Source organism: Melanotaenia boesemani, chromosome 19, assembly GCF_017639745.1.
Source record: "Melanotaenia boesemani isolate fMelBoe1 chromosome 19, fMelBoe1.pri, whole genome shotgun sequence".
Taxonomy (NCBI): domain Eukaryota; kingdom Metazoa; phylum Chordata; class Actinopteri; order Atheriniformes; family Melanotaeniidae; genus Melanotaenia; species Melanotaenia boesemani.
In genome coordinates, this window is record NC_055700.1 from 16,024,417 (window position 1) to 16,038,998 (window position 14,582).

Here is a 14,582-nt window from a genome sequence, read left to right on the forward strand (position 1 = left end):
TATGGCGCTGATTAGCTGTGTGTAGTCGGTGATGGCCATTGTTTGTGCAGCCAAGGTAGACAATGTCTCAGGCCAAGTTGAGAAGATGAGGCCACTATGAAGCATATTTCAGCATTCTCCTGGGAAATGTATTCATGAGCTGTGGGGTCATTGCACAAGATATTGTGAGCTGACTTTTATTACACAATTATTTTTAAAGGAAAGTTGGAAAGGGAGCTAATTTGATCATTTGCAGGAAGAAAACTAAGAACGTCTGTCAAACACATGCAAATACAGCTGGGAATATTTGATATTGTTCATTAGGAAATGAGAAAATAAAAATGGACTAACAGAAAAAGACTGTGCCCTTCAAAGTAGCCAACAGTCGTCATCCATCTTTTCACTTCTCTCTGGTGGGCACTGTTAAAGTAGCTGTGTAAACACTTCTCCCAGATCTCCATGGCATCATAGCTGGATTTTACATTAATTTCTGCAGTTTGTCTGCCTTGAATCTGACTGCCAGCCTCTGCTTTTTCAAGCTTTCTCGACACACCTCCATGAGCTCACCAGTGCCCACAGAACTACAGGTCCAAGTGCCCAAATCTGAGAAAACATTTTAAAATGAGGGGAAAAAAATTCCAACAAAAACACATGGAAAAAAGATATTAGGATTTATTTTCAGAGAACTCAGTGGAAAAAGGCTTAGCAAACTGACTCGTCTGTGGTCTGTTACATAATGCCAAACTCTAGTCACATTTTTCCTTTTATCTTTCTTTTATTTGAGAGTATTTCAATTCCGATCAAATCAAGCTTTATTTATAGAGCAGTGTTCATACAAAAGGTGCGCAAAGTGCTTTCCATTGGAAAAACAAATATTACAAGAGAAACGCAAAACACAAACCTCCACATGCTCAAGTATAAAACATCTAAGTTCAAAAACACACACCTGATCTTTCACACACATCATCACACATACAACCCCCCATCCTTCTCTGCACAAACATAAACTCAGACTTCTAGTTACTTTCTCTTTAACTGAAACATTCATATGAGATAAACATCTGGCTTGACAGCTTTGTTCTGATATCACCCAAGATGGAAACTAGTCACTAAGTCACAGCCAAGACAGCAAAGTGGAGACTCACTGCAAAGATCAGTTTTTCTTTTGTGGTTTTATCAGTGTTCATATGCAGAGACTGAGCACATAAACATGAAGTTTAACAATCATCTCAAATGATGCTCACTTCCTCTTGTCAAAAATGTATTTATTTATTTTACAACTTTTTGTCTAACGTTCTTCATTTTTAATTATTCACAGCGCTGGCATTTTTCATGGCACATATTACATCACTGAAGCATTGACAATGGCTCAGTTTTATGCTTGTGTCTCCATGACGGTCATCCAGCAGGCCATGATCAGTAGTTACATTATCAGCACTTGGTTTTCCTGCCTGGATAGATCTCTTTTTTTCTATCACACAGCCATGAGTCTTTTACTTTTGTCCTGCATTAAAATGAACATAAAATATGGGGAAAGTTTAGGAGATGGCACTTACCATCTGAACTCGGAGAAATAGCTCTCATTTATTCAATTGAAATCAATTTTAAAACATGTTAAGGTGTTTGATTAGCTGTAAGAACAAAGTATCAGAGTTATTTTTATCTTTTAATTTTATTTTTTTAAACAAACAACATATAAATAAAAATGAATAATAAATATCTGAATCATGACTCAAGCAAAAGAGAGATCTTTAAATCATTTATTGCACATTTAAGTAGTACAAACAAAATCTGATCACAAGACTCGGACCTGCAGTTTGTCATTCTGGCTGCGAGATCCGTCACACAGTGACTTCCCAAAGGTGACATTCAAACAGCCTCTGACTGTCAGCCTCACACTCCTCCAAACCACTGTGTGGTATAACTTATGTGCTGACAGCTTTTTAATCGACATCTCTGGACTTGAACTTTTAAAATTGTCTTTTTAACAGCAATTAGTCAGTTACTGTCACTGTCATTGGAGATGTGTATCTGTACAGTATAAAAAATCAGTGATAAATATGCCTTTTAGCTTTATTGTCAAACAAAAGATGAGAAGATTGCTGCCACCCTTATGTATGTAGAGTGAAGCTGGAGCCAGAGGGTCATTTGCTTAACTTAGCATGAAGACTTGACCAAAAAGGAAATGGCTCGGTACAAATACAAATATCTTGCAGATATAAAACAAAAAAGCAAAAGAAAAAAAAAAAATCTGCTCTTTTAAAATTTGTCTGATCTGACGTTAATAAGAATAAAAGGTCTTATAAACTGACTAAAAGCTTAATTCTAATAACCCCAACAAGCCAAGCTTTGCATATTTACATTATATATTCACCATAGACTTAAAATAAAAAGTCAGAGTTCATGGCACATCATACACAAGTCATGAGCACAGTGAACAAGGTTTTGCTGGGTTCCATCTGAACCCTACTCAAATTTTTGTGCTCTTTAGTTGTTCTCATGACTGGGGCGTGGAGGAGGGCGTGAAGGAGGAGGCGCTCTGCAAGGAGGAGGGCCCTGAGGTGGAGGCGGCAGAGAGCCAGTTGGTGATGGAGGTACAGAGACTGAGCTTGTGTTGGCTGGGGGCAACGCTCTGTTTGGAGGTGGTGTGTATGAGGGAGAGCTGCTGGAGGATGGGGGTGGAGTAGATGGCAGAGGAGGCAGAGTTGAAGTTGGCGAGGGGGGCAAATGGAGAAACTGGCTGTCATCTGATGGACGCCGCTGGTATGTATGGGGCAGAGTGTAGACAGGTGTTGGAGGGTGGTTGTAGATGGGGTAGCGGTGAGTGGGGTACGACTGGATCCGGGTGAAATTTATGCACCTGCCCTGTAATGAAGGCAGAGGATAGTCACAGGTCAGTGGAAATGTTCATAAATAAAAATTCAAGATGTAAAGAAAAGTCCATTTTTATAAGGGTAAAAAACTGGACACATTTTGTTTTATTTTTAAAAGAAGTTGGCATACTTGGGGGGTTCTCAGCAAATGGAAAGAGGAAATTCCTCTTTTCAGGAAAAAAAAAAAAGTATTCCTGCCAATTCAGTCATGCTGACACTGAAAGCTGAAGAAGGCAGACAGCATCTACTCCTAATGACTTCTGCAGGCAAGAGCATTCCTCCAGACAATACTGCAGTTTCTTTTTACCTTTGTCTACTCTCTATGCCACTTGAGAGTTTCCTTGAGGGCTCATTTTTTGTTGTTTGAAATAGATTTGAATAAAAAAAATCATACTGTGAAACATCCACTGTTAATGCCAGACAAGATTTTAGGTTTTTGTATTTCTACTATGTTGTAACCTAAGCAAGAGGCTTTTGCCCTAAACACCCTACAGCTTTGCTTTCACAGATTTAAAAAAAATCCAAATGTTAAACTCTAAAAAATCTTTTTGTCGCACAATGAAAATGTTGGTTTACAGTCTAATTAATTGCACCCTTTTGAATGTGTGTGCTTATCATACAGAAGTTAGTCTGACCTTGTCTCCAGGATATGGTCTCATTACAGACACTCTGTCATAGCCTTTCCTCAGGAATACACAGAGAGCGTCCAGTTTTCCCTGTAGAAAGATGAACCATGTTTACCCCACGCATACATGTGGTCACTAAAAAAAGCACCATTAATTTGTGTGCGCTTGTGTGCCAGCACTCCTTTAAAAGACAAGTAAGTACTGTAGTGATGAAAAAGAGTTCCTGTTTATATGTGATTCTGTCAGTGTATCTGCAGTGCTTTTGCTCCAGATGCATAGGAAGGAGACAGATAAACAAAGAATGTATTTGGTTAGAAATAACACCCGCTCAACAGATCCCATACTCAGAGGTTAGCTCGGTCCATGTCTGGTTCCTATTACCATCCATCCTGCTGACTAATATGTGAGGACGCAAAATTTTATTAACTGTTTCCTGGTTACACATCATTGTGAAAAACACACAAGCATTTTCTCAGTTATGGTGAACAAAGACCAGTTTAAGGAAGAGACGGTTGTATAAGAAGGGATTTTAGAGCCTCTGGAATAGATATTATCTGTATATTATAAACAGACAGACAGCAGACAATCCTAAGTTACAACTTATTGTCTAAAGAAAAAGTTCATATTTAGGTAATTAAAAGTAAAAATCATCACCTTATAATGCATAAAATGTAAACAGACACGTCGTTAAAAATGACAGAATGGAAGTGAATAGCTGGGGCACCTTAATAGGAGAGTACCACTTCTGGGAACGGGTGGACTTGTGCATGTTATAGTAACGTGGAGGAGGTGGATCGTATTCCTGAGCAGGCATCACAACTCGAGCATTTTTAGCTTTTTCTAGTTTGGCTCCTTCTTCAGTTGAACCTTTATCTCCCCAACGAACCTGGACAGAAACAGAAGCTTTCAACCAGCTGTAACCTGAAGTGAGCTGTAATCAGAGAAAAGAATTCATTTATTCAAAAACTTTATCAAATGACTTTCAACAGATTGAAATAGTCAGTGTTGGCCATTGGCCGTCCCCCACCCCCAATATATATTTTTTTTACAAATTCAGTGCTAAACTATATAGGATATATAGATATATATAGTGTTGGCTTTAAATTCAATAAATATTTATGCACATTATACCACTTCAAGGTGCTTCTGCTGAGCTGAATGACTGCAAGTGATCTCTGCTTATTCACATTAAAATGTTGTTGCATGTCTGCAAGACTTTAATTAAATCCAGTCCACTAAAATCCACAAGGAATAACAAAAGTTGGCTCCTGTGCCTCAGAGTTTATTTGTGACAATTTATCTGCTACAGTTTAAGATTTGGGACTTGTCTTTCCCCCTTAACCGCAGACAAAAGCATATATATTATTTAGCTGACAAACTCTCAAAATTAAGCAAGAGTGCCACAAATGCAATTCAGATTCCTTGTCAAACATAAAGAATGTCTCCTTCAATGTCTTTTGCTGTTTATTTTTCTTGGCACAAAGACGTTGGTGCAAACAAAACTACTTAAAAAGTGTCAAGAGGGATCCAAAGCATCCAAAATAAGCCTTGTCAACACCACCTTGGAAGTTCATTACTCAACTCCACACCCTTTCAGCTACCACTCACAAACCACAAATGCTTTTACTTTATAGAAAAAAAACACATAAATGAAGCAGTGCATATTTTCCATTGCAGTGTTTGGAAATGTGTGTGTGTGTGTATTTGGCCGCTTCAAGGCAAATTCACAGACTTGCCAGGCTGCACCAATACTCTAAACAGGATGACTTCTGTCTTATTGACCTTGTCCTCCCAGATGACACACATATCTGGTCCCTCTTGTTTTGTGGTTGCTCTTGTTTTACTTTTGCTATTCACTTTCTAGAAACTGTTGCTCTAAGGTATCATGTAGGGAGCCAAAGTCAGACTGTTGTGAATTTTTCTTATTTCTCCTAAAAGGTTTGTTTTTCTCTCTAAAACTGCCAATTCTGAGGCACTTAAGTGCTGTGCAACAACAACAGATAAATCACACACGGTCAGACCCATAAAATGTCTCTACTCTTTGAATCTACTGAGCATTCTTTGCCATGCTGGCAGTTTACCGTCCAGATGTCCTCATCTTAACTTTCTCTGGCCGACAGAGCGAGTCACAACAACAAAGTGACTCAGTTTCCTCCAGCTTGAACTTGCATGCTCATCATTTAAGAAATGGATCTGTGCTTTCCTTTGTAGTCCTGTTTCATAATCTTCCCACCATCCAGGATATAATGATTGCAGTCAAACTTACCACGTTTCATCACCTGAAACCAGCTGATGGAAACGGATGAAAAGTTTGATTAAATTTGAATGATTTGAATAAGATTTTATGTTTAACAGAGCAGCACATGAGTTAGTACTACTCCATCAAAGCAAGAGGGTTTGATTCTTGCTGCAGGAAGTAAATCAACTAAATAAACTGTAGCAACAATTCAGTTGTTTTTCCAGATTTCTCTTGGTTAAGACTGTTTCAGTGACAACTGGTGAAACTAGAAATCACTCCACTTCTACAAAGTGAATTTACAAAACTTTGTAGTTTGACAGCATTTTGAATGTGCACCAAAATAATGTGGCTTTCTTCCTCAGCCGTGCTCTACTTTTTTCCACAAAGTCTTATTTAAATTTGGCTATGTGGCAATTGTTTGCAGACAGAGGGGTAAATTATGTGTAATTCTGCTGCTGACAGACAGCAGATAAATAAAAGAAAATACTTGCACTTGGCTGATTCTTAGTGTTTGAGTTTGGAATTCTTCTTCTCATAGATAAATTTTAACTGTGTGACCATGAGTAGGAAGACCTAGGACACGCTGGACGGACTACATCTCTCGGCTGGCCTTGGAATGCCTTGGGATCCCTCCGGATGAGCTGGTGAATGTGGCCGTTGAGAGTGAAGTCTGGGTTTCCCTGCTTAGGCAGCTGCCCCCGCGACTCGACTCCGGATAAGAGGCAGAAAATGGATGGATGGATGGATGGCCCATGAGTATGATTCATCATTTTCTCCATATGCTTTTAATGGCTTTTTAAGGGCATGCTACCAGATGATGACCCGTTTTGTTTCTGTTCATTGGTCAGACATGATACACAAGATGTAATGACATTTCTGTGTGACCACACTGCTTATTGCTACATCATAATTGCATTGTAATATGAATATACTTTATTATTAACTGGAGCTAGCAGGATAGAGCAAATCATAAGGGGTTAAAGTTATAGACAGAACAATGTTGTGTGTTTCTTAAATAATAAACACAAACGTTCTTTTGCATGTTATTTATCATATATTTATTCATTTGCATTTTGTCGCCTTGGTTACCTCCATTCTCTTGATACCTCCTACTCCACGACCTCCATAGTACGATGCATCAACAGTAGGCCACCTCTTCTTTGGAAAACCATCTTCATCATCCTTTAGAAAACAATTATTTATTTATTACTAATATTAATTTTTTACTAACAAAATACAAAAAAAACAAAAAAAACAAAAAAACAAACAAACAAAAAAAACAACAACTAAACAATATTTTACAGAAACTGAAACAAATCCAAATTTCTGTAACAAATACAAAAAAGGCACGTACAGAGGAGTCCTCTATCACTGGAGGAGGTGGCTCATGAATGACCTGAAAAGCATGACAAAAAGATTCTGTGTTCAACCCTAAAGGATGGCTGTACTGTGACATGCAAACTGTCCTGTTTCATGTTGCATTTATCCAAATGCAAACAGCAACTATATGTATGGCTTAGTTAATCTTCAAACTGAATTATTTAATGCCATACCACAGTGCAGCAGAGAGGCCAGAACCACCACAGCAGAGCAATGGTCAGCAGGAGCAACAGGATGAGCAGAGCAATGGCCACAAAGGTCCCATCAGACTACAGGAAAAGAGCCGTTGTTGGTATTGAGTATTTATAGGCATACAACTTTTTTATTGCTTTGACTTTCTTCTTTTTAGTTGTTTATCTTTTATTAACACTTTGTAATACATTTTTTTCCAACCTTCAGTTCATACTGTATGAGGACACCTCATATAGAAAGTATGACTGATTGATTTGTTTTCATCCTTTTTTTGTTAGTGGTGGATGCATGTGAGATCATTTTTGATATTTTTTTTCCTTCTATACTTACACAAGTAACAGCAGTAATAGTGATGGAGCTTGAAATGAAGCTGAGGCCGTTATTCATGCTGACATGGAGAGTGGCTGACCTGTAGAGATGGCAAGACTGTAAACTAGTATGCGTTTAATCATGGATGGAATATTATTAACAACCCCTCCCTCTTACCCCATCTTTCCCTACACTTTTGCCAGCTTGACCTGGGTAAGCCATTTTCATCAATTCAATCTTCCCCTTATGCTCGCCAACCGTACCCTTCAGTCTTTCTCATCCTCCTTCCCCTGGCTCACCCTCTTCCTTCTTTCTCATCTCTTCTTCTTCCCTCTACCACTTCTCCTGTCCTCTGTGTCATTGATCCGTTTGTCCCTCCTGCTACCCTTCTATTTCAGGTACCATCTAGGGGTGGTCCTGTAAGCCAGGGTGGCAGCAAACTGATACCCACCCCCATCCTGAGTCTCCTCCACCTGTCACACCACAATGTCACCCCAGATGTGCCACCTCAACCTCATCTACCACATCCCAAAATACCCTTCATTAAATCACTAAAAACTTACATTGTTGAGATGAGGTCTTTCACAGTGAGTTTGTATTTCTTAACGTTTTACCATATTTGTTTTTATTTTGTGTGTCATGCTGGCTGTATTGTGTCACATTTCTTGGATACATGTTAGATTTGGGAAATGAGACCAGGGCCCCTCTGACTGGCTGGGCTCCTGGTCCTAAGTTTGGAATAATCTAGCAATGAAATTATCTTTATTTTTCTTCATTCTGCAAATACAACACTGCAAATCAGTTAACATGGAAGAAGTAATATCTGCTGTCACTGTAGCAAATTAAAACCGTCTTTATAAAGATGCAATAATCCTCACGTAAGAACAAATTAGGCAACAACTGCTTACACTATCTTATTAAATGCCATTATGGAGAATAAAACAGTGATGTTTGGAATTTTTAACTGAGTGTTTTGCTGAAATGTTTCTTGTTTAACTAATGTAACTCTGACTTCTTCTTCTTTGAATGGAACTCACTTACGTTCCAGATTTTTCCAGAACCGGAGCAGGGCACAGAAGGTACGTATCTCTCACAACCAAAGGTCTCTTCACTGTGAGGAAAAAAAAAAAAAAAGAACTTGATGTCAAGTTTGTATGCAGCTTGAAGAAGTATGTGATGCAAAGAAAAAATTAGTTTCTTTTCTCTTTCAATACTCAAACTTTAGAAGCTTCAAGGCCAAAATTTTTATTATTTTTTTTTTATTAAATTCCTGGACTTCCTGTCCTTATGGAAAGTAAAGCAAATGAGGGAGGGTTGTGGTTAATTTACCCTGGCTGAGGGAGTGTCTAGTGTATGCAAAGACAGTGCTTGTCCCTGATGATATCCACATTCCTCTTTAGACATCTGAGAAGTGTTGAGTATTAAACCAGCTGATTTGAGGCAGAAGTAGTTGGGGCTGATGGTTTTTAAGGGTGATGAGGTTTAAGATCATTGTAGCCCACAAAGAGCTGCCATCCCCCACCCATCCACGTCCACACAGCCAAAATAAACTTGGTAGCGACGTAAATTGCTGCAGAGTATTCATTACGCAGTGTGGAGGGTGGCTAATTCTGGCTAATGGCTAATTTTTGTCTTTCTATTATTCACCCTTTATGTAAAATACCCCCCCTTAGACATGACATCACATAGCAGACATTAACATGACTTTCACAGATTCCTCATTCATCTAAGCTTTTGTAGTTATTTACCACCAAACATTTGCATATTCCCCACCAATAAATGTACATTACTTGAAACGTCTGAACAATGCAACAGATTTTGTCTGTTTCCACATTTTATTCAAGGTGAGACTCTCATCTTGAATAAAGAAAGGAAGTTAGTTGCAGCCAATGAGTGTCCTTCAAAATGAAAAACAATTGCTCTAATCTTCTGCAGTTATATGATTCATTAACATGTGTTTTTAATAAGTCCATAACCCTTTGTAATAGAAATTTGGCTTTGTTGTCCAAGTTTGTACAAGTATACAGATGATTTAGTTTAGGTGGCTAACATTGTTCAATGCAGCTAAAGGAATTTTTTTTTCTTCTTCTTCTTCTTTATTGCCTCTTGAGGATAAAACTCTCACATGTGACCTACAGCATTTCAGACTTGGAAAGACTATTTAGCACACATGTTTGCCAACAGTAACATCCAGCACACCCTGTGTAAACAAATTTGTTAGCCAACCTGATGACTGTAAATCCAGAATTCATTCTTTTTTCTTTCTTTTTTTTTTTTTTTTTTTTTTGAATGAAGCATCTGACTGTAGTGAATAAATTTTCACTTTATTGCTGGCTATAGTGTCAATTTTGTCTGGTGACAGTAAAGCCAGACTGTCCCTAACTCCAGGCAGCACAATTATTTGTTAATCAACAAATATACTAAAACATAGTTTAATAAAATCTCATTAATTAAAAAAAGTTCAATTTACAATAAAATGCCAAGAGTATGTATAAATACTCACTGATAAATATTTAGTCATATATTATTTCATTAAGCTAAATCTAAAAAATAGTAGTTCTTGCATCATTGTTGTTGTCTGCTGGATGAAGACAGTGTGAATGTAAATGTGAATTTTGTTGGTATAATCACAAGAAAGTTTGGGGCTGAAAAGCAGAATAAATCTGCTGAACAAATGAACAAATAATTCATGTACCACCACAGTGGATCCAAGCTTAAACATCAAAATGAGTAATGTTACTTCATAAACTCAGTGATGTCAGTGGTGACAACAAATTGCAAAACTACATTTCAGTCTTTATTACCACATAATTTATTTTATTTTTATGTGACACATTAGTATAGTAAATAATAATAATAATAATAATAATGATAATAATAATGAAGGAGAATTGCATGTATATTACACTAACTCTCTGTTAGTTTACTTGTTAATTGCTCTGATAGAAAAATACTGTAATAACCTGCAAAACAAATAAGTGCAATGTAAAATAATAAGTTACTGGCATGTTTGCTGCCAGTATTTTAGTCTTATATTACAGTGAATGTTTTACAGAAGTGTCAGAAAATATGAGAAAATATATAGAAATGCATACTTACTTAAAGTAACAGTGTCATTGATGCGGAAGCTGCAGAGAACTTTCTGTACATCTCGGGCGTGAAGGAAACCATTTCCTTTCACAACCACCTGGAAGGTTTCTAGAGTGGCATTAAATCAGGGTGCAACTTTAAAATTTACTATATCTAAAAGATCAAATATAAATAAAACAGGCATTCATACACAAAAGAATGATATATTCATGTATCTTTACCTCCCTCACAGATACTGGATGGTTCTACTGCGAGGATCTCAATGCATGATCTCTTCAGGATCTACAACAGAAAATAATATTACAAAATGAACTGAACAGAGATAGGATTATATTATTTGGGGTTTCATCAGGATGTTACATCATTTGAATATTAGGATCTTTGTGTCTCGCACCGAATCAATGACCCCCTGCAGTGCTTGAAATCCATCATTCACAGGAAATACATGGTCCTTACTGTCAGCTATTGTGGAAAGCTGTTAATAAAAGAGGACGAATGTTTCGATCATTGTTCAGATTAATGATCAGTGCATTTGTTGATGAACTAACATATCTACCTGTGTTTCATTGAAATCTTTCACTCCCACACAGTACACAGTGGCACCCAGCTGACGTGCTCTGCCGGCCTGATTAAAAACAAACCATTAAACAACCCAAAACAGTTGAATGGGCAGCATGTGCATTTTTTGAGTGTGATGTATACATATGCAATATATAAGGTGTTATGAAGTATTTCTACCAACTTTTACCATAATGCCATTTTCCTAACCTCTCTTTGTGCCAGGTCAAACTGATTCTCTCTTAGTTCCCCGTCTGTGAGGGCAATGATGACGCTTGCTGTCCGGTAACCTAAAGGCCAAAAAAAATAAATAAATAAAAAATAAAAAAAAGCTGTTAAATTTTTTTTTTTACCTCTTTTCCCTTTTACAATCTAATGTGAACTGTATTTTCCAAAATTCAACGTTACCCATGTGGTAGACTTTTTGTTCTTATTTTAATACAGTGACGCAAGGAGCAGCTGTGTTTCGGTTGTTCTTATGTGTGATGATTCAACAGTGAATGTAAATTATGAAGAATATGAGTATTAATGATTGTGATTAAGCGTTGAAGAGGAGGATGTTCTGCTCACCATCTCCAGTTCCATAGTATATTTGTTCACTGGCCTGGAGAAGAATTTTTGAGGCATCAGAAATTATAAATTCAAATGGGCCTTGGCCAAATTCAAATTAAACTTGGGTAGGGCCATTATTCCATTGACTTTACAGATGACTTACTCTTTGAAATCCTCTGTGCATGAAGGTGTCTCCTCCCGGCTCCTCCATGCGGAGCTCCTCCAGCCCAGCACGAATCTGATCTCTGATTGTTTACAGAAGACAACAGCTCTGACCACAATGGACTGACAGATCAAAGGTGCCAACTTTAAATCCAATTTAAAATAATAATAAAAAATGTGTGTCTGCACATCACCTGTCTTCTGTTAGTGCCATGAGAATCCTTCCCTCCGTTGAAAATACAATAAAAGACATGCGCAGCTGAGGACTGGAAAATTAAAGATAAGCATGAGAGATGATCATCAGCTCTCATTTTCTCTTCTAGTTGCACATCGAATGTGAGCATACCTGATGAACTTGTAAGCCAGATGTTCCACAAAGTAATATATTTCATTCCAATAATGTTGCACACTGCCAGACCTGAGAAGGCGAGAGAACACTTTGTAAGTCATGCAATAAGTTTTACTTACTGCCACTGGAACATGATGAAACCAAAGACTTTAGCAGACAAAAATTTCACATTCACATTTCCTTATCAGATGTCATTAACAGTTTTAGCTTGCTGAAGTAGAAAACTCACACAGTTTACTTTTAATGCAGAAATTTTCATTTCAAATCAGATTTAAAACTTGTTTACTTTTAATTATGTATCAGTCTTTGTCAAAAAGTCCATTCTCAGTCTGCTTTAAAAGCTAATTCTCTTTTGATATTGAGCTATTTTGTTTTTTGCAATCTTATCTATTTCTCATTATTTACTTGTTTAAATGAGTTTATATAACTTATTAAAGGTATGTTGACTTATTTACCTACTGATTAGCTATTCATTAGCTCAGTTAAATTATAGCCTGGCCAAATTTTCCATAATGCATCTGTTCAAATGGCTATTGTCATTTGACATGAATCATGAGAAAACAAAAGGAAACGTCCGTAAAATTTCAGAGTATAATCTATAAGAATTATCTAAAGAAATTCATGATCACACGCAATAAAAAATCTTGACACACTATAAATTTAAAATCAACAAATCTTGTAGAAAACTTTTAGTTCAAATTCATGTTAAGCTGAATTACACTAGTCATTAATTACATATTGTCTGTATTATTTGGTCTTGTTAGCCTTTCATTCACACCATATCTGCTTCTTAAATATTTAGTAATCAAATCAATATTCAAAGAGAGGTTGACATTAAACTTTGTGTTTCAGTCTTGGCATAGTTTTATTCATTCTTTTGTTATGCAGTTCTATCATTAGTTCCTCTTGTCCAGACTTCTCAACAGGTGCATGCCCAAGAAAACAATCAGATTTTCGAGTGGAGGTCAGTGATGACGTATAAATAACCTCCACCTCCTCTCACAAAGCACTGCCCCCCCTTATGTTTTCATTTATCTAGTGATGTAATGCTAAGTGGAGATGCACAGCCAAAAAACTCTGGAGCTTTGGAACATCTGGCTCTAATGGAGAAATGGTTCTGCAGACTCAAGTGCAGAGAGAGCTGAGGGAGGGGGGGTTGATGTGGGCTGCCGCTGACAGTAAAGCGTGGCCACAGTTTAACAACAGAAATTCTTGCAGTGCACTTCATGGTGTGAGAAAACACAAACACATTGCAGAAGAAGATGTCACTTCTTTTTGTTTGTTTTTATTTAGTTAATCATAGTGTTCTTGGAGGATACAAGCAGTAGACGTTACACATGACTGCGTCAGGAGCTTCATTGTGACAGTTTAACTAAGATGAAGTTTAAGACTGTAACTTAACCCTTAAGTTAACCTCGCAAGAAAGTCAGGGTTGGTGGAAGATGGTCCAGTATATGTTGAATAAAATAACAAATGCTACAATCAGAGCTAAAATAATTAGTTGATTGCTAGATATCTGTCAGTTAGTTTGATAAACACTGATTATTCTTAATGTATTAAAGCTGTTTTATTTGGTTGGAACTCAGATAATTAACTGATTTAGAAAGAAATGGATGAAGAAATTAACCTCAGTTTATTGCTGATTGCAAAAATAATTGATTCCAGATTAATGCAATGGTATTATTAATATTAGGAGCTTCTGAGGTGACATCTAAAAACAAAAATGTATTATAAATACATGTACATGCTGCTTTTACTGAGCTCAGCTGTATCATTTACAAGTCCTGGTCACTTTTTCTTAACAAACATTAAAAACATCTTTCAAGACCAAATAAAAGTAGAAGCACTCACTTGTCCAGAACAAAGTAAAGGTCAAATCCTCCATAGCATGAAGACCCTTCTTCCCTCCTCTCATAAATCTGTGCTGTGCTGCCGGCTACCAATACCACCACCAGCATGCCCAATTCCACACGGAGCAGGGCCTGCCTGCACCAGTACTGGCACATCACCCCAAAATTTAAGACAGCACTCAACCTGGATGAGGGTAAATATAAATATCCTCCAGCTGAAATATTCCTCTTAATTCCTATTCAAAGTGCTTTGAAGTGGTTTGCCATGCCGTGGAGCCTGATCTCCAAGGCATAAAGTGCTGCTCTCTGGATTATAGTCCCATCTCAGAAGCAGATGTGTGCTGGCAGAGGAGGGGGGAGGCTGGTGGGACCGAGTCTCAGGCTCCCTCTGTCTACGCAATTAGTTTAGCACAACAAGTTTGT

General features: G+C 37.4%; 1 protein-coding gene across 1 annotated transcript; it reads right to left on the bottom strand.

The window, feature by feature from the left end:
- Positions 1–1,748: 1,748 nt before the first annotated feature.
- LOC121629893 (anthrax toxin receptor 1-like) lies at positions 1,749–14,469 on the bottom strand. The gene is made up of 18 exons (XM_041969794.1): positions 14,161–14,469; positions 12,307–12,378; positions 12,155–12,226; positions 11,962–12,043; positions 11,817–11,850; positions 11,457–11,536; positions 11,245–11,313; positions 11,083–11,163; positions 10,910–10,970; positions 10,698–10,796; positions 8,640–8,709; positions 7,620–7,698; positions 7,271–7,366; positions 7,072–7,113; positions 6,807–6,899; positions 4,203–4,364; positions 3,488–3,568; positions 1,749–2,844 (listed from the first exon to the last, which is right to left on the bottom strand). The coding sequence occupies exons 1-18, from the start codon at positions 14,313–14,315 to the stop codon at positions 2,467–2,469; spliced, it is 1,806 nt and encodes a 601-aa protein (XP_041825728.1). The 5' UTR covers positions 14,316–14,469; the 3' UTR covers positions 1,749–2,466.
- Positions 14,470–14,582: the final 113 nt, after the last annotated feature.

Coding starts and splice junctions, on each gene's coding strand:
- LOC121629893 (XM_041969794.1), bottom strand. CDS start 14,315: ATGTGCCAGTACTGGTGCAGGCAGGCCCTGCTCCGTGTGGAATTGGGC. Junction 12,044..12,154: donor ATGGCACTAACAGAAGACAG/GTGATGTGCAGA, acceptor GTAAACAATCAG/AGATCAGATTCGTGCTGGGC. Junction 6,900..7,071: donor CAGTGATAGAGGACTCCTCT/GTACGTGCCTTT, acceptor TGTTTTCTAAAG/GATGATGAAGATGGTTTTCC.